Here is a 23,853-nt window from a genome sequence, read left to right as displayed (position 1 = left end):
GCGGATACCTTGCTGACTGTCAAGTTCGTTCTACGGCCTTTGGACGTTTGGGAGGCAGCCCTCTCTGCCTGCACGGCACCCGCCACCTTTTATTCATTTTATTATATTTTAAATTTTATTTATTTATTTATTTTTATAAATTTATTTTATTTATTTTTGTGTGCGTTGGGTCTTTGTTGCTGCGCGCGGGCTTTCTGTAGCTGCCGTGAGCGGGAGCTACTCTTGGTTGCGGTGCGCAGGCTTCTCATTGCGGTGGCTTCTCTTGTTGCGGAGCACGGGCTCTAGGTGCACAGGCTTCAGTAGTTGTGGCTCATGGGCTCTAGGCGCGCAGGCTCAGCAGTTGTGGCACACGGGCTTAGTTGCTCCGCGGCATGTGGGGTCTTCCCGGACCAGGGCTCGAACCCTTGTCCCCAGCATTGGCAGGCAGATTCTTAACCACTGCGTTGCCAGGGAAGTCCCCCAACACCTTTTAATGAGCCCCTGCTAATTAGTTTGTTCTTACACACTCATCTCTCCTCTCCTACCCCAGCTTATGGAGGCTGCACGGCACAGTTTGCTTTGGAGGGAGAGAATGGGAATGGGCTGGGGATGGGCTGGAGGTAAGAGCCAGTGTACTTAGCTTTAAGGAAACATTTTCTTTTGGGCAACGCTTGGGCACTTCTTACCATCAGTGAGTGCAAGAAAGACAGAGGCAATTTGTATGTTTGGGTTGGTGTGTGTGTGTGTGTGTGTGTGTGTGTGTGTGTGTGTAAGGGGTTCAGTGGGAAAGATGGGAAATGGCAGGATTTGTCTCCTGGGGGTTGGCCACCCTGCTTTAGGGCACTGGCATGGCTCAAGGGAAGAGAGACGTTTTGCTGATCAGGGTGTCCCGTCCCATCCTGTGAGTCCTGAATGTCTGAGGCAGGAAGAACACCATCTCTGGCGTCAGCTGGGCTTGGTTTTCCATACCTCCCTGTCAACTTGGGCTCAATACAGAGCTTTCCTGAGCCTCAGTTTTCTTATCTGTGAAATGGGGTGTCTTAGTCCCTTTCGTGCTGCTGTAACTAAATGCCACAGACTGGGTAGCTTATACACAACAGAAATTTATTGCTCACAGTTCTGGAAGCTGGAAGTCTGGGATGAGGGTGTCAGCGTGGTTGGGTGAGGGCCTTATCTGGCTTACAGACTTCTTGTGTATCCTCACATGGCAGATGGGGCAAGGGAGCTCTCTGGAGCCTGTTTTATAAGGATAACAATGCCATTCACGAGGGCTCCACTCATGAAATTCATATGCCGAAGCCCTAACCCCCAATGGGACTGCATTTGGAGATAGAGCTTTTAGGAGGTAATGACGGTTAAATGAAGCCATAAGGGTGGGCTTCTCATCTGATAGGATTGGAAGCGTTATAAGAAGAGAGAGAGAGAGAGAGATCCCTCTCTCTTCCTTCCTGTGTGTGCACCAAGAAAAGGCCATGTGAGGACACAGTGAGAGGCAGCCATCTGCAAACCAGGAAGAGACCCTCACCAGGCTCTGAATCTGCACCTTGATCTTGGACTGACCTTGGACTTGCAGCCTCCAGAAGTGTGAGAAAACAGGTGTCTATTGTTTAAGCCACCCAGTCTGTGGTATTTTCTTACGGCAGCACTAGCTGACTAAGACAGCTGACCTGGCTCTCTCCCTGGTCTGGGAATCTCCTGAAGGCAGAAACCAGCTACTGTCACCACGCCGTCTTCCCTTCCTGGCCCAGTGCATGGATCTGGTGCAGTCATCAGTGCCCACAACTATGGACAAAAGTGGTCTGCTCCTATTGGATCCTCTGGTCTGTGGCCACTGTGATTACGGGCAGTGTTTCTGGTTACCCTCTGGTAGGGTCATCAGATAAAATACAGGACACCCGTTACATTTGAATTTCGGATAAGCAACAAATACGAAATATGTTTTTAGCATAAGTATGTCCCCAATACTGCCCAGGATATACTTACACTAAAAAACTATTTGTTGTTTATCTAAAATTCAAACTTAACTGGGCATCCTGTCTTTATTTTTGACTAAATCTAGCTATCTTACCCTACAGTCTTTTTGTAGAAGGCCTGGAGAGCAAAGCAGCAGTTCTCAAAGAGGGGTCCCAGGGGACCAGAGCAAAAGCAACAACCAGTTCAGAACAGAAAACCTCGGGCCCCACCCAGGCTTCCAGAACCAGAAGCTCTGAGGGTGCCAGCATTCTGTGTTTTGACATCTCTCTGGGTGGTTCCACCGGACGCTATAGTTTGAGGGCCATTGACCTAGAGAAGGATGCTGATGGTGGGAGATTCCATTCCCCACCCTCTCCAAACGCTTCCTGCTCTGTTGCTCACCCAGGGCGTTGGACTCAACTGCCAAAGTGTAGCAACATAAACGGTATCAAGGACGTTGCGAAAGGTGTCCTTTCCTTGGGCGTCTGGGGCTTCTTGGAAGATTGCAGAGGGTTCTGCAGGGCTGTTCCACCCGCCCCGATCTGCTCCCGAGCCCGCAGAGGCTGTGAACCAGAGAATTTCTTCTCCCGGCCGGATCTGCCAGTCGCAGCAGCGGGGGCGGGGCCTCAAGGCCGGGGGACACGTGTGCCGGGAGGGAAGCAGGAAGTGACCGCGGAGTGGAGCCGGGGAGCCAGCGGCTGCGGGGCTGATGGAAGTGGAGTGGGGGCTTGAGAGGGCACCGAAGTGAGTCGGCTTTTCTCTCCTTCGGCGCCTTCGGTGGGGCTGGAGGCCCGGGGGCTGGGGCCAGCGCGACCAGAGCGTGGGACTCGGAAGGGCAGCCCCATGCAGTTTGAAAGGGGGTGTCCCTGGGAGAGGAGGGGGTCGGAGGAGAAGCGGGGCGGCCTTGGCAGGTGGCAGAGGAGGGGGAGGGGTGCCCGGAGCCCCACCTCGGCCCCTCTCCAGGGCGAGCCGGAGGCTGTTGGCCTGCCTTCCTTTGACAGTGGTTCCCCAAGATCTCCTTTTCATTTAGTGCTTCTCGGTGGGCATGTGTGAGGGGCCCGGGAGCCCTGGGAACGGCCGTGGCTACAAGTCCAGCTGCTCCGAAGCCCCTCCTTCTGGTTCTGGGGGTCAGCGGGACCCCTTGAATTTGGCTGGGAATCCGGTTAAGTTGCAGCAGGCCCGACAGGGTGATTTCTAATCAACCCCCAGGTCGGCCGGTCCTCGGACCACACTTTGAGTAGCCAGGTGTTAGAGAACATTCTCCGCAGTCACGTCAGCCCAAACCCGAATCATTTTGCTCAGTTCCACTCTCGAAGTCAGGACATGTATGTAGGTTTCGTGAAGTGCTCTTTCCACCTCTGCAACTTTTTCATTGGCATCTTGAAGCTGACTCTTGGAAGCAGGGTGACAGGTTTAAAAGAGAGAGAAAATAAATAAATTCTCTATCAGCCAGGAGCCGTGTGCTGCTATGTGTGGCGTGGTGCTGGCATCTTTAAAGCCGGAGCGGGCAGAGAATAATCCTGCCTTCCGCAAAGCAGCCCAGGTTTATGTATTAGTATCAGCTCACGAGGAAGTCTGAGCCCCATTGCAGAAGCGGCTTTTGAGGTGCCCTGGCTGACCTTCCCTGCTCCCAAGGCGCTCCTGGTCTACCTGCTGGAGAAAACTTTCTGTTCTCTTGGGTCTCTGTGGCGGTGGCCCTGCTGATCCCTCTTAGGGCAGGAGAACTCACTTTCTAAGTTCTTGGTCTTGTAGAAGTTGTTCCAGTTTTAGACCTGTGCTTTCCACTTTGACGTGCGTAAGAGCCCGCCATGTGACTCGCTCAAATGCAGGTTCTGATTCATCAAGTCCGGGGTGGGGCCTGAGATTCTGCATTTCTAACTTAGCTGCTAAGGGCGCCTAGCGCTGCTGGTTCTGGGACCACCCTTTGAGTAGTGAGGATTTAAAACAGCAAATGGAGGAAGCTTCTCCAAGGGGCACTGAGCTTGCGTTGCTGACAGATGTGCTGTTGTAGGGATGGGAAGGATGGCGGCTTTGGTCTTCCCTCTGTGTCCCTTTTTCTTACATCTCAGGGTGCTCGGGTGTGAATAGGGTCTTGAAAGGGTGTTTTCCCCTCCCACTAGCCCCCAAGAACACCCGCGAGCTCCCTCGTTTGCCAGCTCACAAAATCCATGTTGACTTTGGCCCGTTGGTGAATGTAAACGGTTTCCTCTTTTCTGTAGTTATTAAAAGGCACATTCAACGCTGAAAAACAAAGTTGTTTTTTTTGTTATGACCTGTCTTGGACGGTAAGTACCGAGGAGATGATAGCTGTGTGCCTTTCTTTGTAAATGCCGTTTGAAATTTTATCCGCGAGCAGCTAGAAGGAGAAGGTTGGTGTAATGATCTGGATGTCTCTGTTTAAAGACAAATGTGAACCATTGTCTGTAGGGTACCCTAACTAGATGGCATATGTAAAAAGGTGGGTTTTTTCTAATATTTGCTTTTCTTTATTTGGTGCAGTCATCATTCTGAAGTCCACTTAGACTATGGGGACCCAATCGGAATCCAGAGATTCTGTTTCTCTCCAAGGATTCCTGGCACCTCGGCTGAGCCTGGGCACAGCTGGGCTCACCTGGGCTTCTCTGGGTTCACCTGGACTCGCAGCCCTCCTAGGTCTGAATCCTACTGTGTTGTTGACCCTCGTGGCATAAGAGGGCCCTTCCACCCTCTGCCCTGGTTTCCTTCCAGGGTCAGAGGCAGAATCTTCAGCTTTTGATCTGCAAGCCCAGGCTTCTGGCTCCTCTCAGACCACTCGGGCCTGGCAGGGCTGAGCCCAGCGGGGTCGTGTCCAGCCCTGTGGTTGCTGGAAGATGGCGGGGGCGGGGGGCGAGCTGAATGAGCCCTTTGAGATGAGGCCCTGACCCCCAGTGTTTATGTACCAAAACACAGGGCTCTTCAACCAACAGGTTTCTCCGCCTCGTAACTTTCCACAGGGAGCGTCTGATTCCCTGTCATTTTAGAGCTAGAATTGAAAGCATGTCAAGTCTAGAGGAGATTCCCCAGCTTTGGGAGCAGGCGTGCTCAGTGGACTGGCGGAAATGCCCCTTGGGTCTCTGTTTCCTTGTTCTTGCTGAGTGTCTTATTCAAGTTAAGCTGGCCCTTTTCAATTCAACACATAGTTTTGGGGTGTCAGAAAGCCCTATTTTACAGGGGTGTCAAGTGTGAAAAAACATCATCCCTGTTTTTAAGCAACGAATGATATAAAAGATGAAGGAGGCAAGCCCACACAAAGAAAACACCAAAGGTGTGTCCTCGGACGGGAGTGGAGAGGAATCAGGGAAGCGTGGAATTGAATTCGGTGTTAGGTGGGCAACAGAGGATTCAGTGGGTCTGATGGCTGGAGGCTGCGGAGGAAGGCATGCTGGGAGGAAACCGGATAAAGAGGGACTTGGAGTAGGACCATCTGGGGCTTGTCAAAGGTTCTGGGAATAATTGGGTTGAGTTGGAATACGATGCCCACGCCGGGTGCAGTAGTCGAACAGTTATTGGGCTAGTTGCAGGTCAGTCTATGGCGTGTACCCTTTGCAGGCCTTGGGAACCGCCGTGGGAACCGCCCCGGGGAGCTATTGAAAGTGTGATCAGGATGTAGGTGGAAGAACTTCAAGAGGGAATCGGAGCTAGTCACCTGTGTTTGGAGGAGACAGAACCGCTGTTGGACGATAGGCAAGGCCAGGTAGAAAAGGCAGAATGTGCTGGAAGGCTGCAGTCGCCAGACCCTCCCACGCGCCCTTCCTCCAGGCTAAATAATTCACATTCTTTGCGCTTCTTCTCTTTGGAACTATTTCACAATGTCGTCCCTTCTGTTGTGGCGTCTACTCCTCTGGCATCTCCCTATGCGTCCGCATGTCCCTCCTTTGGGAGTTAGATGATTTCCAGTACCGGGGAGAAGCTGGATGAAGCCGCCCCACCTGCGCCGGGTCATTGAGGTCACTGCGGGATGGATGGCGGAAGGGTGCGCACCAGCAGCCCAGACGTGGGCCAGCTCGGGTGGAGGGGCCGCGGGTGCTGACCCTCTCGTGCTCCTCTGCACACAGCTGTATCCAGCATGCTCCAAGGCCACAGCCCTGTGTCCCAGGCCTTGCTGGGGACCTTCTTCACCTGGGGGATGACGGCGGCTGGGGCAGCTCTTGTGTTCGTATTCTCTAGTGGACAGGTGAGTTGCCTCGGTTCGGTTCTGGGGGTTCTGGGGGACTCTCTTAGCGAGCTTTGAAACCAGCCCCTTCCGCCCAGCCGGGCTGCAGACTCGCTCATGCCGCCGGCCACAGCTCCAGGTTGGGATGACGTTGGCTCTGCCCCCTTGCCTCCCCTTGTTCCCTCCAGCTTGCTGCGCCCGTGCTTCTGGGTCCCCTGCTTCCCCGCTCCTGACTCAGAGGGAGCAGTAAGTGAGAAGACCAGGTACTCAGCCTCCTTGAGCCCTCTGCCTGATTTCTATCCTCCGTCTAGTTTGGGTCCGGAGCAGGTGGTGATGTGCGTGAGGTTTGTACCTCTTCTGCCCTGTGGCCTTGAATTAGAGATGGTTGAAAAGACCTTGGGGAAAAGGAGGGGGGGGGTCGTCTGTCCACTTCCTCTTTTACCCCATTTCCAGGCTCTTCATGGACTCCCGCACCCTCTTTGGGATGAATACATGCACACCTGCCTCCCAGGCTCCTATAGACCCCACATCTGCCTACCCCTCCCATTTTACCCCCCGCCCCCCCACCACGGCCTGGAGCCATCAGCCATGGATGCCTTGATGAAAGCGAAGCCCCTGCGTGGCTCACGCAGCCACAGACACTGTAGGGGTGGTTAGCCAGAAGTGTGCTGGGAGGCCTATCTGGAAAGCAAAACCCATCTAGGAAGCCGGCCAGCCGGGCACTCGTGTTAGAGCCTGAAAAGCAGTGTTGATGTTGCCAACAAGGTGGGGCCTCCCCTACTGCCCTCCCCTGCCTGGGGAGACCCACAGCCCCGAGGAGTCCCGGGTTACTGTCGACAGGTGACCTAACCCTCCTCCCGGTTCCTGACAGCCACGCCAGGTCTTGTGGGGTCCTGTCCTTGCGCCCTTCTGGCGCAGAGCACCTTCACCGTCTCATCTCGTCTCATCTTCACCAGTTTCTTTTGCGTTGAGAAGGTGAGATCTGAGTCGAAATAGCTGGGGTCTAGCTGGCCCACCTGGCCCTGGAGACCCGAGTGGAACCCCACAGCCCCGTGTGGCCCCGGCCGATGCTGTGGAAGCTCCTCAGAAGGGAGAAGCCATCGCAGAGGTGCCCCCTTCCCCTTGGGAGCCGCAGAGCCGCTCGTTTGTGTCGTGTTAGTGTAATCCCCAGGCCAGTAGGAGGAACTGCTGAGTCCTTTCTCTGTGTGGAGGCACACAGGGGCTCCCCGAGACCACTCACGCGTTTGGTGATTCGCTAGACTCGGAGGACTCAGCATCGAGTTGTTTTCACGGCTCAGGTTTCTTACAGCGAAAGGACACACGATAGCATCAGCAAGACGGAGACGGTCAGGGTCTGGAGAAGCCTGTGCCCAGATTTGGGATCCAATGCCCCCTTCCTCCCGTGAGGGGGCACAGAGCGTGCTTGTTCCGCCAGCAACGAAAGTGCAGTGACACGTGGGCCATGTGTCAGCCCAGGGATGCCCAGTTCAGACTTGGGCCCCAAGGTGTTTACTGGGGACTGGTCACGTGGGCATCTGTGCTGAGCTGCCAACCCAAATCGCAGACTTGAAGAAGGAAAGCAGGTGTCGTGCACAAATCACCTTGTTTGTGAAGCAGGCACCGGGGCCCACCCTTACCGCTCAGGGAGTGGGGCGAGCAGACCCAGTGCCCACTTCCCAGAAGCCAGCCAAGGGCTAACCTTGAAAGTGGGACCTTCTAAAGACAGCAGGCCCAGCTGGGCTGTGTGAGCCCTCTCTGCACAGGAGGGGTGCGGGAGGAGTGGGAAGGGGCTCCAGCACGAGGGGATAAAGCCAGCCGTAGACGTGAGCGCACAGGGGTTGGCTCTTCCCCTTCCCCTCCCTGGGGAACCTCAGTTTTCGCCCAGCTAGAATGGGGGCTGTGGTGACGGTCCCTCGAGATAGCAGACACTCACTCAGCCATCCGCCCTCTGCTCTGCTGCTCTTGGCAGCATTGGCTCAACCTCACTCAAGATTCATTTTCTCGATTGAAAAACTCACGTCGTAATTGTAGGAAGCTTGGAAAATATGGAAACGCTGAAAGAAATAATGAAAAAGTTCGTGATCCCGCTTCTCTGAAAGGAAAACCGAACATATTTGTTCAAATGTATTCAGCTGTATTTGAGTGAACCTAAGTACAGACATATCTGTTTTCTTTACGTAATGAGGAGCAAACTGTCTGTGATGTTTTATAACCAGCGTTTCTCACTGGATGTTGTAAGTACGCCTCCCTATATCCCTAAATGGTTTTTCGATCATTTTGATTCACTCTGGTTACTTAAACGGCTGTAGAATATCCCGCCATAAAAATGCATTGCAGTTGAGTTAGCCAGTCCCCAACCGCTGGACAATTAGTTTATGTCCCTTTTTCTTGCTTCTAGAAGCAGTGTTATGACGAACATGAATCTTTGAGCACACATCTGATTAGCTCCTTGAGACAAACGTCTGAAAGTAGAAGAACGGGTTTACTGATCTTAAGAAAAGTATAATGCTTCTCCTTTCAGGATCCAGAGGAACGCTGAAAGGATGATTCTGCCTGACTTTTGAATTATATCTGTCTGCTTTGATTAAATTAGTTGATTAGACCAACTTGGCTTATGTCGTGGCAGGCCTAGAGAAGAGTGTCATTTGTGTGGCTCACTGGGGTCAGAACCTTCCATCCACCCCTTAGCCACACAGAGGTGGGGAGAGGGTGCCTGTAGCCGTGATGATTACCTGTCAGCACTAGCTTCCCAGACCTCACTGGGAGGCTCAAGGATCGGGGTGCTAAGCATCTCAGTGTATCTCTAGTGTGTCCATGTGGCTATAGATTATATCCCTAACTTAGGCCACTTCCTAAAAACAACAACAACAACCCCGTTTATTGAAATCTACGAAGCAGATAGAAAAATGCACATTTTATAAGTGTACAGCTTGATAACTTTTCACCAGTGAAAATAGTACCCAGATCAAGTGCTGGAACAGGACCAGCCCCCCCATCCCCCGGCTCCCACCAGCCCTTTCAGGGTCCCTTCCAATCACTGCCTCCCCACCCCTTACCTCCACTCCAAGGGCAGCCCCTCTCCTGCTCTCCAACTGCAGAGATTTGTTTTCTGTGTTTTGTATAGTATATAAATGGAGTAACCGTATAGTATATGCTCTTCTCTGTTGGGCTGATTTCACCCTATTTATTTTCCAGTCTGCTGAATGCCCCTGCCCGACTGTGAGCTCCATTCACCTGTATATGTGTGTTCTCATTTCCACGTGGTGTTCTCTTGTATGCGTACAACCTAATGGTGTATCCACTCTGCTCGTGGTGGGCTTTCGGTTAGTTTCTAGTTTTCAGCTCTCACAAATAATGCCGCAAAGAGCATTTTCGTACACGCGTCTGGTGAATCCAAATATGCATTTCTGTTAGGTGATTATGTGTGGCACTGCTGGGTCATAGGGTATGCTTAATTTCTAGTGGGTGCCGCCAGCTTTGCCAGGTGGCTGTACCAGTTTGTACTCTGCCTCTTTCAGTGTGGGAGGATTTTGATTGGTCCACATGCTCCTTGCCAGTGCTTGTCACTTTCCATCGTTTAGACCAGCTCCTTACTAAAGGTTTGTAGCCATAATTCACAGGGAGAGCCGAGGAAGAGGCAAAACACGTGGACCAATGAAAAGCAAGGGTCACACTGAGAGAATGCTCTGATTGGCTGTGGGATGGATGGAAGGTTTCAAAAAAATTTTTTCCCCCTGGTTCTTGGCCCATTTTATAAAGGCTCGGGTCCAGGATTCCAGATAGGTTCGCAGAGTGAGGCATGGGCTAGACTTTATTCATGTGGCTCTCTCAGGCCTATGGTTTCCTCTTATCCCACGGAACGTCCCTTAGAAACTGAAACATCTTGTTTTCATTTTCAGAGGCGGATCTTAGATGGAAGCCTTGGCTTTGCTGCAGGGGTAAGTAGCACGTGGTAGGAGGGATGTAAGTGGAGGACGTTTATTTTGTTATTTCTCTGCTAAGGGGTATTTCCAGTTTCTCCGCATGCGGCCAAGCTGCATCTCTGTGATCTACAGGTGCTAATGGCTCCCTCTTCTCGCTGACCCTGTTTGCATCCAGCGTACTGAATGCCCCTGCCTCTCCTTAGACAGTGAAAGAAGCTTGTTGGCAGCTGTCTCAGGACTTGTAAATAAGTATTTCCAATACGATAATATTTAGGGAGGGCTTAGCACAGAGCTTTGCTGGCACTAATTAAATATTCTCTTTCTCTCCTCCTTCTCACCCTTGAAAGACCTTATATCATAGACATTATCTTTTTATTTTTGGCTGCGCTGGGTCTTCGTGACTGCCCGCGGGCTTTCTCTAGTGGCGGCGAGCGGGGGCTGCTCTTCGTTGTGGTGCGAGGGCTTCTCATTGCGGTGGCTTCTCTTGCTGCAGAGCACAGGCTCTAGGCACACGGGCTTCAGTAGTTGTGGCTAGTGGGCTCTAGAGCTCGGTAGGTGTGGCGCACGGGCTTAGTTGCTCTGCAGCACGTGAGATCTTCCCGGACCAGGGATCGAACCCGTGCCCCCTGCATTGGCAGGTGGATTCTTAACCACTGTGCTACCAGGGAAGTCCCCAAGACAGTTTCAAGTGTGTAATAAAGTGGAGCGAATCCTATGAGGCAGCCCAGGTACCCACCACCCAGCTTCAATCATTATTGACACTTTGCTAATCTCAATTTCACGTGTTTTCCCCCTCCTCCCACCCCATATTCTCGGGAGGTGGAAAACTGTGTAAAAGCAAAGCTTAGACATCATGTGATCTTACTTGTAAATTCAGTGCACAGCTCTAGTTGAATGACTCTTTCTTTCTCTCTTTCTCTCTCCCTTCTTTCCTTCCTCCCTCCCTCCCTCCCTTTCTTTCCCTTCCTCCCTCCCTTCCTCCGTTCCTTCCTTCCTTCCTTCCTTCCTTTCTCTCTCCCTTCCTTCCTCTCTCTCTCTCCTTCCTTCCTTCTTTCTTTCTTTCTTTCTTTTGTTCTTTCTCTCTCTCTCTCTCTCTCTCTCTCTCTTTCCCTTTCCTTCCTCCCTCCCTCTCTCTCTTTCTTTCTTTCTTGCCTCACCACGCGTCTTGCAGGATCTCAGTTCCCTGACCAGGGAATGAACCTGGGCCACAGCAGTGAAAGCACTGAATCCTAACCACTAGGCAACCAGGGAACTCCCTGAATGACTTTTTAAAAAAAAACATAATCACCATGGTATTATCACAGCTACCAAAATTAATAATTCCTTATTATTATCCAACACTTAGTTCACATTCAAACTTCTGCCGTTTTTAAAAAAAATTGTCTTCTAAAATTGTTTTCTTAGGATCAGGATACAAACAAGATTTTCATATTGAATTTGTTTCATACTGAATCTTTTTCGTCCCTTTTATTCTTTAGCAGTACCCCCCACCAGCCCTGCCGCCCCCATGGCCTTTTTTCCCCATGCTCGTAATATGTTAGAGAAACTGGATCATTCATCTGTAGAGTGTCCCACATTCTGACTTTGGCAGATTGCTTCCTTATGGTGCTGTTGAACTTGTTCCTCTGTCCCCTGGGTCTCCTGTAAGCTGGGAGTTGGACCTCAAGGCTTGCTTAATGCAGATTCCCTTTTCCAGGCACGAATCACGTGAATCACTGTCACAGTGGTGCTGTGTATTCCAGTCACATCAGAAGCCATGTTAATATGTGGTTTTCCCTTGTGGTTGCTCAGAATTTGGTTCCTTTCTCCTCTTTTTGTAGTTCTGTGATCCGCAAAACCTGACCCGGGTGTGGGACCTCCCGGAAGTTCTCTAAGTCAGCAGCTGTGAGACTGGCATCTGTGGAGACATTCTGGGTGTTTCACAGGGCATGGAGAGTGGTCACAGAATCAATTCCCAGGTCCTCAGCTTCCAGTTTTGTTCTCTTTCCCCAGATTGCTCTGCCTGAGAATACCCCAGTGGCAGGTCCTGTCTTCCCAGCTTCCCCGACACAGTCGTCCTCTCCTACTTCACGAAGGGAAGATGCACTCTTGCCTTACTTCCTTGTTTTTGGGTAGCCACATCTCCACGCACAGACGGAGAGACCCTTGGCATGTTGGTGCTCGGGTAGAGATAGTGAAGGACTTGAACTACTGATCGCTGGACACAAATCCTTTAGCAATTTGGAGACTGTCCCGTCCTTTGAATCAAACTGTTAGCAGAGAAATCCTTTAATGTAGGGCATTCCCTGGTAGTCCAGTGGTTAGGACTCAGCACTTTCACTGCCGAGGGCCTGGGTTTGATCTCTGGTCAGAGAACTAAGATCCCGCAAGCTGTGTGGAATAGCCCCAAAAAAAGCCTTTAGTGTAAATTTCCATGGTGGACCACTCTGGGATTTTGAGCCTCCTTGGATAGAGTTCAAAGAACAAAATGACAATATTATAACAATATATCTATTTTTTTCTATCTTCTTTACATGAACACGTTTTCTCTTTGTTTACTTTAAGAAAAGAAAGAACCCAAAGAAAAACAGAAATAAAATCGATGCTTAGCCCTGTCTTATTCTAGCAATAACTTCGTAATGTTTATTCACAGTTATATGAAGGAATTGAAAATATAAGAAAAAAAGCCTCATCCATGAGAATATGCATTTCCAAGAATATTTTACTTTTGAGTGTCTAATAATTATGAAGCAGCATATTCAATTTTTGTTATTATGAATGTGTTCTTGACCACTAATAGTTCTAAATTTATTTATTTATTTATTTATTTATGGCTGGGTTGGGTCTTCGTTGCTGCATGCAGGCTCTCTCTGGTTGCGGCGAGCTGGGGCTACTCTTCGTTGCGGTGCGTGGGCTTCTCATTGTCGTGGCTTCTCACGTTGCGGAGCACGGGCTATAGGTGCGTGGGCTTCAGGAGTTGTGGCACACAGGCTTCAATAGTTGTGGCTCCCGGGCTCTCGAGCACAGGCTCAGTAGTTGTGGCGCATGGGCTTATTTGCTCCACGGCATGTGGGATCTTCCCAGACCAGGGCTCGAACCCGTGTCCCCTGCATTGGCAGGGGGATTCTTAACCACTGCGCCACCAGGGAAGCTCCTCGACCGCTAATGTTTCAACGGTCACTCAACCCAGGAAATTGTTATTCAAGCAGTTGGAGCCCTAGGCTCACAGGGGATTTTTAAAAATTAAATGGAAATGAATAGAAATATTTTTTTGCAAAGCAGTATGATAAAGAAACCAGTGACAGACTCTCTAGCATACAATGTCAGTTGCTCTAGGATAAAATTCTGCGGGGAAATGCAGTTGAAGTACAAATAAGGAGAAAGGAGAATGACGTCCAGTTTTTGACTCTGGAAGAAGAACTTGCACATGTGGTTTTGCGTGTAGAATGTAACCCTCGAACAGAAAAGTGCATTAGACATAAACGCACAGCTTAGCTTGTGTATATTTTTAAGTGTATAATGGGAGAGTCAAATCCCTGTGCTGTTTATTTTTACTTATTTATTTGGCTGCAACGCGCGGCTTGCAGGATCTTAGTTCCTCCGCCAGGGGTTGAACCTGGGCCCCGGCAGTGAAAGTGCTGGGTCTTAACCACTGGACCACCAGGGAATTCCCTCTCTATGCTGTTTAGATCCCACTGGGTCCATTTAAACTACCGACGAAGCAGTTTTACTTGAAGACATCAATATTTACGTGCCAGGATTTATGTCTTTTGCGCCTCTTTAAATTTGAGATGAAAATATTTATTTTTTATTTTTATTTTTTGAATTTTATTGAAATATAGTTGATTTACAGTGTTGTGTTAATTTCTGCTGTACAGCAAAGTGATTCAGTTTTACATATGTATATTCTTTTTCACGTTCTTTTCCGTTACGGTTTATGACATGATAGTGAATGTAGCTCTCTGTGCTATACAGTGGGACCTTGTTGTTTATCTATTCTGTATATAATAGTTTGCATCTGCTAATCTCACACTCCCAATCCATTCCTCCCCCATCCCCCTTCCTCCTTGGTAACCACAAGTCTGTTCTCCATGTCTGTGAGTCTGTTTCTGTTTCGTAGATAAGTTCATTTGTGTCGTATTTTAGATTCCACGTATAAGTGGTATGATATGGTATTTGTCTTTCTGACTTAACTTCACTTAGTATGATAATCTCTAGGTCCATCCATGTTGCTGCAAATGGCATTATTTCATTCTTTTTTACGGCTGAGTAATAGAAAACATTTTAAATGTCAATTTCAAAATGAGTGAGAGGGTACCTAGTTTTTCAGAATTCTTGTAGAGGTTACACAGATACAGAGTCTGCAGAACTGTGTTCTGTGCTGACCTGCCTCTTGGGTGTCCTGATCTAGTTTGCTCTTTTAGGCCAGGAGCCTCTGTAAGATTTATATAACAAAAGACAAAACCCAAGATGAAACAAGGGGGGAAACAAAAAACAGGTAGAGTATACCAGTCTTCAGGACCTGTAAGAATGAATTTGGGAGCATTAAACCATGAAAATTTAAGAGTTCCTTAAAAAACATCATCAGACCAGTGTTTTATGTTCTTTTCACTATGAGGATGTAAAATAGTTTACTTCTGAGTTTTAAAATAGTTGGTGGAAAAAAAGAGATTCTAAAAGTTATCTTTGTGTCTTTATTAGAAAATAAGTCATTTGTTTTTCTAACCGTGACCTCGAGAATATGCTAGTTGCATAGAGGAGCTCCTGACCAGTCTCCCGATGCAGCGAGAAAAGTACAAGCTTGGTGGGGGAGACAGATGGAACTCAAACTCAGGAAAATTCAGTGGCATTGGTGACTAGAAGTGGATTCTCATAAATGCCTCCCCAAACTAGAGGAAGGCAGTAGAGCCCCAGTAGTCCAAGCTGTAATAATTGCTTGTACTTATCACGGACCGATTTATATTTAATACAGTCAACCTACTGTGCACGGCAACAAAGAGTAGCCCCCTGCTCGCCGCAACTAGAGAAAGCCTGTGTGCAGCACCGAAGACCCAATGCAGCCATAAATACATAAATAAAATAAATAAATTAAAAAAAAAAGACAAAGAAGAAAATCCCCTTTTCTTTCCTACTGGCTTCCCAGAGGTCACCACCATTAACCCTGAGTGTGTATCTTTGGAGAACTTTTATGACGCACGTACAAAGTGTCAGGACGGTTATTAGATGTGCCATAGTGCCTGATACCCTAAAGGCTTTGCTGCTTCAACACTGCTTTCAGGTGCTTTGAATCTACAAAAAGGGAAACCTGGCCATCAGACATTTGACTGGGGTCCCATTGCACCTTGCACAGACATAACATGTTTCTACAGTCAGTTCTGCATACATTTAGGTATGTGTCGCATGTATATTAAAATCTGTCTCTAACACAATGCTGAAGTGACATATTAATACTGTATATAACTGTGCGCTGAGACAAGTGTTTCTGTGAGAGAGGTTCCCAGGACAAAGGACATAGGTATTTTTTTAAATTTACTTTTATTCTTAAAAAACATCGCTTAGATGTTGCATTTATTTTATTTATTTTTTATTTGTGCCTGCCTGCGGGCCTTCTCCAGTTGCGGCGAGCGGGGACCACTGTTCACTGTGGTGCGCGGGCCTCTTACTGCAGTGGCTTCTCTTGTTGCGGAGCACGGGCCCTTGGCGCACGGGCTTCAGTAGTTGTGGCACACGGGCTCAGCAGCTGCGGCTCGCGGGCTCCAGAGTGCAGGCTCAGCAGCTGTGGCGCATGGGCACAGTTGCTCCGTGGCATGTGGGATCTTCCTGGACCGGGGCTCGAACCCGTGTCCCCTGCTTTGGCAGGCGGATTGTTAACCACTGCGCCACCAGGGAAGTCCCTCCGATGTCTCTTTTTCTGTGAACTAACTAGGAATCTCTAAATCAGTGTATATTCTCTCTCAAGGAGGAAACACTTGTGTGGAATAAATATGACCATGAAACTGCAGAAGGCAAAGATAGGCTACCAATCCAAAAGCTTAGTTCTAGGCATGAAAAGGCAATTTAATATCTATTATTTAATCCCATAGGGAGCTGGCTCCTTATGAAAGACGTGATTTTTCTTAAGGAGATTTTGGCTGAGTCTGCTTTTGTGCCACAAGTGGTGAGTGATGTTTTCTCCAAATAACTGGCTCTCTGTTGGAAGTTAATGATGCTCTCCAGGGATGGCCTTTGAGTCTGGAGGGATGACGTTCTCCATTTCCATGGAGAAATGGATGGGAAGAAATGGACTTAAATTGTAGCATGAGAGATTCAGGGAGGAGATTCCAGCCAGATCCATTGGAAAGGTTTCTTCTAGAGTAAATAGGAGAGAGAGAAGGGCCAGGGGTGCAGAGTAGCCATTGAATCGGGGCTTCAGAAAGCCTAGCCTTTATACTCCTGGCTCTACAGCTCCTGGATTACGAAGTAATAATTACTCTTACCTTTTATCCTTCTTCCTGCCTGAGAGATAGGGAAGCCTGATACGTCCTAATGGAGATTTTCCAACATGAGGTCTTCTGGACCACACTGAAATGGGCCGGGCCACCACCAGACAGTATGAGTACTCTGATGGGCTCTGGTGAGGCTCCTGCAAAGATCATTGCTGTCTGTTTCTCTGATTTTCTTCTTTATGAGGCTGAGTGAGATGAAGGGCCCCTGATGGCCTCCTGGGGATGCTGAAGCTGTGTGGACCTTGAGGAGGTTCCATCTCCAGCATCACCTGGACTGTGGACAGGTTACCTTGGAAGTTTCATGGCAGTTGTCCCTTGCGGACTCCTCTCTTAAATCTGCTTTTTCAAGATTTGAGGAACAAGGGAGCCCCAGGGCCTCCTAGATTTTACTCTCTGCAGCTTTTCTCTTGCACTGGGATGCAGAGACCAGGGAGGTGATGTTGGTCTGTTCTAGGGCTAAGGCCGCCCTTCTGGTGGGCGCTCAGTGCAGGGAGGGCATATTCCAGGGTGGGCTTGGTGGGACTTTGAGCCGCCTGTCACAGGGGTCTCGTTTGACAAGGTGGGTGTGGCCCGGTGCAGGAAGAAGATGTGGGGCTGGGCCCTCCTCTTTTCTTTTTTTGGCCGTGCCACGTGGCATGTAGGATCTTAGTTCCCCGACCAGGGATCGGACCTGCGCCCCCTGCATGGGGAGCAGGGAGTCTTAACCACTGGAGTGCCAGGGAAGTCCTGGGAAGGGCCCTGCTCCAGCCAGGACCATTCACTATTCAGGGTGCTTGTCGTTAAGGGGCACCTGCCGCTTCTCCACAAGGCACTTGCTTTTTAAGGGTCTCAAATGACCAGTTTCCGGTGGGAAACTTCTGTGTCTCAGCTGAGTGTCCTCAAGCCATGCCAAGGCCAGGCAGGAGACACTGAACGCGTCACAGGGGACAAGCCTGATTTTTGGCCGGCGCCCCCGGCCCCCAGACAGTAGTGGTTCCTGTGGGCGCGAGGACGACGTGGTGACAGCTCTTCCCCTCGGCCCTCCCCTCACCCTGTGCGCATGTGCGGGGCAAGATGAGGCCCTTCCTTCCCAGCACATCCTGACTCCACGTTGGGGGGGGGAGCGAGGTCTTGCTGCAGGGGAGGGGGTGGCGAGGCGAGAGAGAAGAAAGGAGAAAGGGAAGAAACACACTCGGGACGGAGGCAGATGACGATGGTTATGCTTGTGTTTTTTCTTTTCCATTCCATGCTTCAGACTTCCAGCACCCTTGTAAGCAGCGCAGGGGAGGAAGTGATACATGTTGCCTTCTCTCTGCAGTGATGGGAAGGAACCGCGTTTGCGTTGGTGGCAGAGCCCACATGTCTGAGCACCTGGGGTGGGGCAGCCCGGAGCCTGCCCAGGGCCCCGGATGGACGTTGCTCCCTCCCGGCCCCCGTCTCGCCCCATCCCCTGTCCTCTCCTTCCCCACGTGCATCCTTGGGCAGCCTCCACTCTCATGGCCTGGCAACCTGTTTCCCGCTTTCTTCCTCTGCTTTTCCTTGTGGTCCTGGGCCGACTCTACAGTTGGGCCAGGGCACCATCCTTGGGAATATCTGTGCCACTTTGTCTGGGGGCCTCCTCCCCTGCGCCCATGAAGGAGGAGGTATGAGTGTATGTCGGTGGCCAGCAGGGCTTCAAATAGTCAGATGTGAGTGCCCCAAAGTCACAGTAACCCCTCCCTTCCCCTCCCCTCCCCTCCCCTCCCCTCCCCTCCCCTCCCCTCCCCTCCCCTCCCCTCCCCTCCCCTCCCCTCCCCTCCTCTCTCCTCCTCTCCTCTCCCCTCTCCTCCTGTATTCCAGGCACTGTGTCAAGTACTGAGCAGTTGAAAAAGTGCCAGGAGAGAGGGTCTCTGTCTTTAAGGGAGTTCTGATCTAGCGGAGGGGTGGGCACACTACACCAGTGGTCCAAGTCCAGCCCTCTGTCTGTTTTCTCCCCCACTGTCTGTTTTTGTAAATGGAGATTTATTGGAACCCAGGCACGCCCATTTGTTTACATATCAATATTATCAGCGGCTGCTTCTGCATGACAACAGCAGCCCTGAAGAGCTGCAGCAGGACTTCGTGGCCTGCAAAACGATTTGGCTTTTTACTGAAGTTTGCTGATCCCTGATGTAGTTGCAGGTAGGTGATGGACCACTGGGACCACAGCTCTGTGCTGTGCAGGGCTGCAGGCTGCAGGTCGTGGAACGTTCCCTGGAGTGTCCGATGTTCCCGAGTCGGTGATTTTCTGGGGACCTGGGCTTTGCTCCTGAAGTCAATGCTACTGCTTCCCTTTGCTGGAAGGGGGTCTTTAAGAACCTCCAGGGAATGGCTTAGCAGTGAAGCCTGATGAGTTATGTGGACCCTTTTGCTCCGTTGTCCTTGTCACATAAGGCACGCTGTGGCCATCAAGACGGACAGCCACAGGTGAACGTGTGCAATTTGAGTTGGTGAAATAAAGCCAGGTGTCCCCCAGCTCAAACCGAGCTCAACTTTGCCACTGTCATTGGCATCCATGGTCTAGCAGAGTGAGCTAACTTGGCCTAGCGTCCTTGGTGGTTTGATTCCAGGGAGCTCTCTGGCTTTGGGGAAGCTCCCTTCCTTCCGATGCAGTGGTTCGCCACCCTGGCCGCACGTTAGAATCACCTGGAGAGATGTGAAAAGCTCCATGGCCTGGGCGCACCCTGGACTACATCAGAATCTCCAGGGGGTGGGATGAGGCTTCAGTAGTTTCTAGAGCCCTCCCCTCTTCAGTAGTTTTAGAGCCCCCTACCCCCTCCACCTCCCATCCCTTTGATTGCATGGTGCCAAGGCTGAGCACCCCTGTTGTGATGGGAACCGTGGTTTAGTGAAGGGTGAGCTGGTGTTTTGAAAGAGCAGACTCCCTTCAGAGGCTCCATGCATCTGTGGGGCTAAGGATCCAGCTGAGCCAACATGTCGGGTTGGGGTCATGGTTAGAGGGGCACTGGACGTGGAGGATGGGGCCTTGGAACTTGGATGGGGAGCCCAGGAGGAGGCTCCTGCCTCTGGGTCCATGGAGGCTGCCATGATGGAGTCCACCATGTACTTGGCAGTTGGCTCCCAAGGCTGGCTGGTTTTGATACCAGCCTGGGGTGGAAGGGGACGGTTGTTGTACGAGAGAGGTATATTTTCCAGTTGGTCAGGCGATGGTGGACATCCGCCATCTGGGAACTCGGGCTCTTCCTTGGGGCTCCTTGGAAGATGGGAGGCAGAATCTTTGCTGTTTGGAGACCTTGAGCTTGAGTTTAGATTCTCCCTTCATGCACTGTCCTCCTTGGATCACATATTGCGTCTGGAAAAAAAAAAATCTCAGGACTGGTGGGCCCTTCTGGGAGTCACCTCAGGCACCCTCTGCCATCAGACAGGGCAGTATTTCACCCAGTCCACATGGATGGTGGGAGCACAGCTTGTTCCCAAAGACTTTTGCGAAGAAAGACTTTATACACGTTTTCTTTTTGGGTGATCTGAGCGTTTAGCTAGTTTATTAGAAACTTACCTAACCTAAACGTCTTCTGCAATTTAAATAAAAGAGAGGGAGTAGCTGACATCACTTTTCATAGGCATCTCAGTACAAATCACATTAGAAAGCATGTATCGAGTGTCAGCTCTTTTGCAAGATACTCTGAGCACAAGGAATCCAAGTTAATATCGGTTAAGTTTTGTCCCTGAGCCTTCTCATGCCAGGACCATATCTATACATGTTACTCACATAGCGCTTTGTGCCAAGGCTGGTGTTGGGTGGCGTGTCCCTGCTTTTCCCCAGTGGCTAGTTCACCAGTGGGGAGAGGAGCGAATAATCAAAGCTCTGTGAAGGGCCCGTGTGAGTTTAGACATGGCCCAGACACGTGTTCTCTTCACAGAAAAGCCCTTTGTCTTGGACAGGGAGAGAATCATCTTCAGGCCAAGCCATCTCACCATTTCCTGAGCACCTACTGTGTATTTGTGGGGAGTATGCAAAGAAGTAAGATATAATCCCGCTCTGCGGGGGGTTTAAGGTGGGTTAGGGAAGAGAGGTCATATTCATCTGTAATCAAGAGACAGGTCAGCGCCTGGTTGTAAAAAGGTAATTGATGGCAGGTGGTGGGAGCCCCCTGGGACAGGGAGGTTATTTCTAGTTGGGGAATAGAGAGCACTTCTTTGTGGAGGCAGCTCAGGTTGGAAGGATCCGTAGAGTCTGGGGGTGGGGAAGGAGGAGGGGAAGGAAATGAATTACAGGCGGAAGAACAGCAAACTGGAAGTACAGAATGGAAAATACTGGAGTGGTGATTGGTTTGGTTGGCCGGTGGTGCCAGAAGGGTAGGCTGGGGCCCGATGTGTCCAACCTGGGGTCCTGTGGAAGGGAGTTGGTGATCTGTTCTCTAGATCGATGGGGGAGACCCTGGAGGTTTTTGTGAGGGTGACATCAGAGCTGTGCTTTCAGGAAGCGCATTCTGTTGGTAGCAGATAACGTGGCTGTAGGGAGCATGGAGGGGGAGGCTGGCTATGGGCAGGCAGGCTGGAGGCTCTTGCATTACTTTAGGTGATACCTTGACTCACTGGAACCCTTGACTTTGGGCAGAGGCAGAGGAGTTAGGAGGGGAGACAGCAAAAGACATTCCTGCTGGAGAACTCGGGGGCTTGGCAGTCCTTTGATTATGAAGGTAGCCCAGGAGGTTGAAGCCCATCAGAAGTACTGTGTTCCTGGGGCTACCTCCCCTGGGGTTGTTAGAGAATTTAGCTTCACCATCCTGGCTTAAGGGCTGAGGGGGACTCTCCCAGAAATGGGGAGGTGGGGAGCCCCATTTACAGCTCATTGGCCAGAACTTATTCGTAAGACCGCATCTAGCTGCAGAGAAGGCTAGGATACATGGTCTTTACACTGGGATTCTGTTACTGAAGGAGAGAGAACAGTGGAAACTTGAGCAGGTAGTTAGCACTCTCGGCCATACAGCCTAGTGCAGAGAGAGCTTTGAGCCCTAAGATATCATTGCTTTACCTTCTCTGTGTACATTTTCTATATGCTCTTTTAGAAAATGGGCTGTGTTATTTCTTTCTTTAACTTCTTTCGAAATGGAGGAGTAATACACGAAGTTGGTAAGAAATTCAAGTAGTCCAGTAAAAAAATAAGTCCCTCCGTCTCTTTGCACCAGGCAGGGCCTTGGCGGGGTGGGTGTGGGTCACAAATGACAAAAACCTAATTCAATCTGGCATAAGGAAGAAAAGACATGTATTGGTCCATGCAATTAAAATGTCCAGGCATGGGGACTTCCCTGGTGGTGCAGTGGTTAAGAATCCACCTGCCAATGCAGGGGACATGGGTTCAAGCCCTGGTCCGGGAAGATACCACATGCCGTGGAGCAACTAAGCCCATGCACCACAACTACTGAAGCCCGCGTGCCTAGAGCCTGTGCTTTGCAACAAGAGAAGCCACCGCAATGAGAAGCCCGCGCACCGCAATGAAGAGTAGCCCCCGCTCGCCGCAACTAGAGAAAGCCCGTGTGCAGCAATGAAGACCCAACTCAGCCCCCCCACCAAAAAAAAGAAATGTCCAGGCATAGAACTGACCTCAGAATCTGCTACATTCTGGATCAAAGGCCATCACTGGGACCTGCTTTTCTCCATCTCCTGGCACTGCTTTTCTCTGTGTGGCTCCATTTTCAATAGTCTGTTCACATCCTCTCAGGCTCAGCGTCCAGATGAGCGAGGTCTTTTTTCACACCTCTTGGAGTTGAGTTTCACGGGCAGCGAGCAACTGACCTGACTTGGGTTATGTGTTCATCCCTGAATGCTAATCCCTGTTCCCATGGGGATGTGACATGTGCCCTGTGGCCAGGGCTGGGCATGTGACCTCTCCCCTGCATTAGATAAAAAGCAAAGACTAATCATGACTAACAATGGGGGGCGGGGAGCAGAGATGATTTCTCCAAAGCAAAACCGAGGTACTGTCGTCAACGCGGGGGGCGATGGGTGTTGAGTAGCCAGCACACAGCAGATGTGCCCCCACGTTCCTCGGCTTGGTTAGAAACCACCCCAGGACGTCGTGACTTAAGTCAACAACATTCCATTATTCCTTACGATTCTGGGTTGGCTGCACTCAGCTGGGTGGTTCTTCTGGGCTCGCCTGGGGTCACTCGTGAGGCTGCAGGCATCTATCTGGCAGCTCAGCTAGGCTGGAGGGTATAAGAGGGCCTCACCCACGGTCTAGGGCCTTCATGCTACCAGTTAGTTGTCTGGCCCTCTGTCCACACGTGGGGTCTGTCCACCTCATGGGTCAGTAGCTTAGTCCGGCCTTCCTTACAGGGCAGTGGAGGAGTTCAAGAACGTGCAGGTGGAAACCGCCAGGCCTCTGGAGGCCTGGACTCTACACACAGTCACTCCTCCATGTTTTATTGGCCAAAGCAAGTTGCCAGGCCCCACCAGATTCAGGGGCTTGGGAAATACTCTCGTTCTTAGCGGGGGGAGCCAGCAAAACATCACGGCTCTGCTCTGCCATCTCCCCCCTTCCCTTGCAGAGGGGAGGCCTGTTGACAGTCTACCCTTCCAGAACCAGTCTTCCTGTTCTGTTGCCTAGTGCCTTCGTTGTTGCCATTTCCAGCGGTCACTGGACCGCTTCACCGGAACTCCCTTTGTCTTGTTTTTCCACCTGCCTCTTAGCTTCCCTCTGGACTTCCCACCCAGTGAGACAGAGTGCTGGCTTTCTGTGTTTCCATTCGGTTTGTTAAACACCCGAGGAAGAAATTCGAAGAGCCAGTGAAGCTTAATTTGTTTTCTGCAAGCAACAGAGAAGCAAAACCTTTATGAGAGGGATGAGTCATAGGTGCTCTGGCCTCCTGGGAGGAAAGGGCTCCGGCTCAGTTTTTCTCAGTACAAGGGCTACATTGTTCTAGAGGCAAGAATTAGCTCAGTATTGAGTGAGGTGGCCTTCTGTGGCTAACAGTAGTATAATCTCCCTGGAATCGTTCTGTGGGGAGACACTTGGCTTCTTGAGAGTGGGTGTGTCCGGGCCGTGGATTTGGAAGAGACATGGGTCAAATACTGCTTTTGTATATCCCATATGCTTCAGCACTTCTTGGTTTCATCATCCTGCACCTGTATAACCTTGATTCGAACCCGTGCCCCCCACAACAGCAGGCGGACTCTCAACCACTGCGCCACCAGGGAAGTCCCCCAAATTTCCTTTTAAATTCAGGAAGCAATCTTCTTCCCTCATTGCAGGGGAGTCCCCGCCTCATTTGGTGACCGTAAGTTATGGTTGTAAAGAGCCTTTTGCTGAGGGCAGGAGAGATGGAGAGAAAGCCCGTCCCGGTGTGTCTCGGGCAGGTGTGTGGGCAGCGCATTGGGTGGTGCCGAACTGTGGATTTTACTC

The 23,853-nt window shown here is 50.6% G+C and overlaps 1 protein-coding gene across 5 annotated transcripts in view; it reads left to right on the top strand.

Annotated features, from left to right (window-relative positions):
* SLC39A11 (solute carrier family 39 member 11) overlaps positions 1-23,853 on the top strand; it is a 423,926-nt gene that overhangs the window by 78,488 nt on the left and 321,585 nt on the right. For 2 of the 5 annotated variants that reach the window (XM_024760937.1, XM_024760935.1), the window contains exons 1-3: positions 2,593-2,676; positions 6,006-6,124; positions 10,003-10,041. The exons of 1 other annotated variant lie outside the window; for it this stretch is intronic. In XM_024760937.1, coding sequence (XP_024616705.1) covers positions 6,017-6,124; positions 10,003-10,041 — 147 coding nt within the window. In that variant the 5' untranslated portion in view covers positions 2,593-2,676; positions 6,006-6,016. Of the gene's footprint in view, positions 1-2,592; positions 2,677-6,005; positions 6,125-10,002; positions 10,042-16,096; positions 16,163-23,853 lie in introns of those variants that run through there. 2 more of the 5 variants (XM_024760936.1, XM_024760938.1) reach the window with 2 other exon arrangements.

The sequence above is a fragment of the Neophocaena asiaeorientalis genome, unplaced genomic scaffold, assembly GCF_003031525.2.
Source record: "Neophocaena asiaeorientalis asiaeorientalis breed wild unplaced genomic scaffold, Neophocaena_asiaeorientalis_V1.1 scaffold30, whole genome shotgun sequence".
Taxonomy (NCBI): domain Eukaryota; kingdom Metazoa; phylum Chordata; class Mammalia; order Artiodactyla; family Phocoenidae; genus Neophocaena; species Neophocaena asiaeorientalis.
The sequence above is the reverse complement of the archived record's forward strand: the minus strand, read 5'-3'. Positions and strand labels throughout refer to the sequence as shown.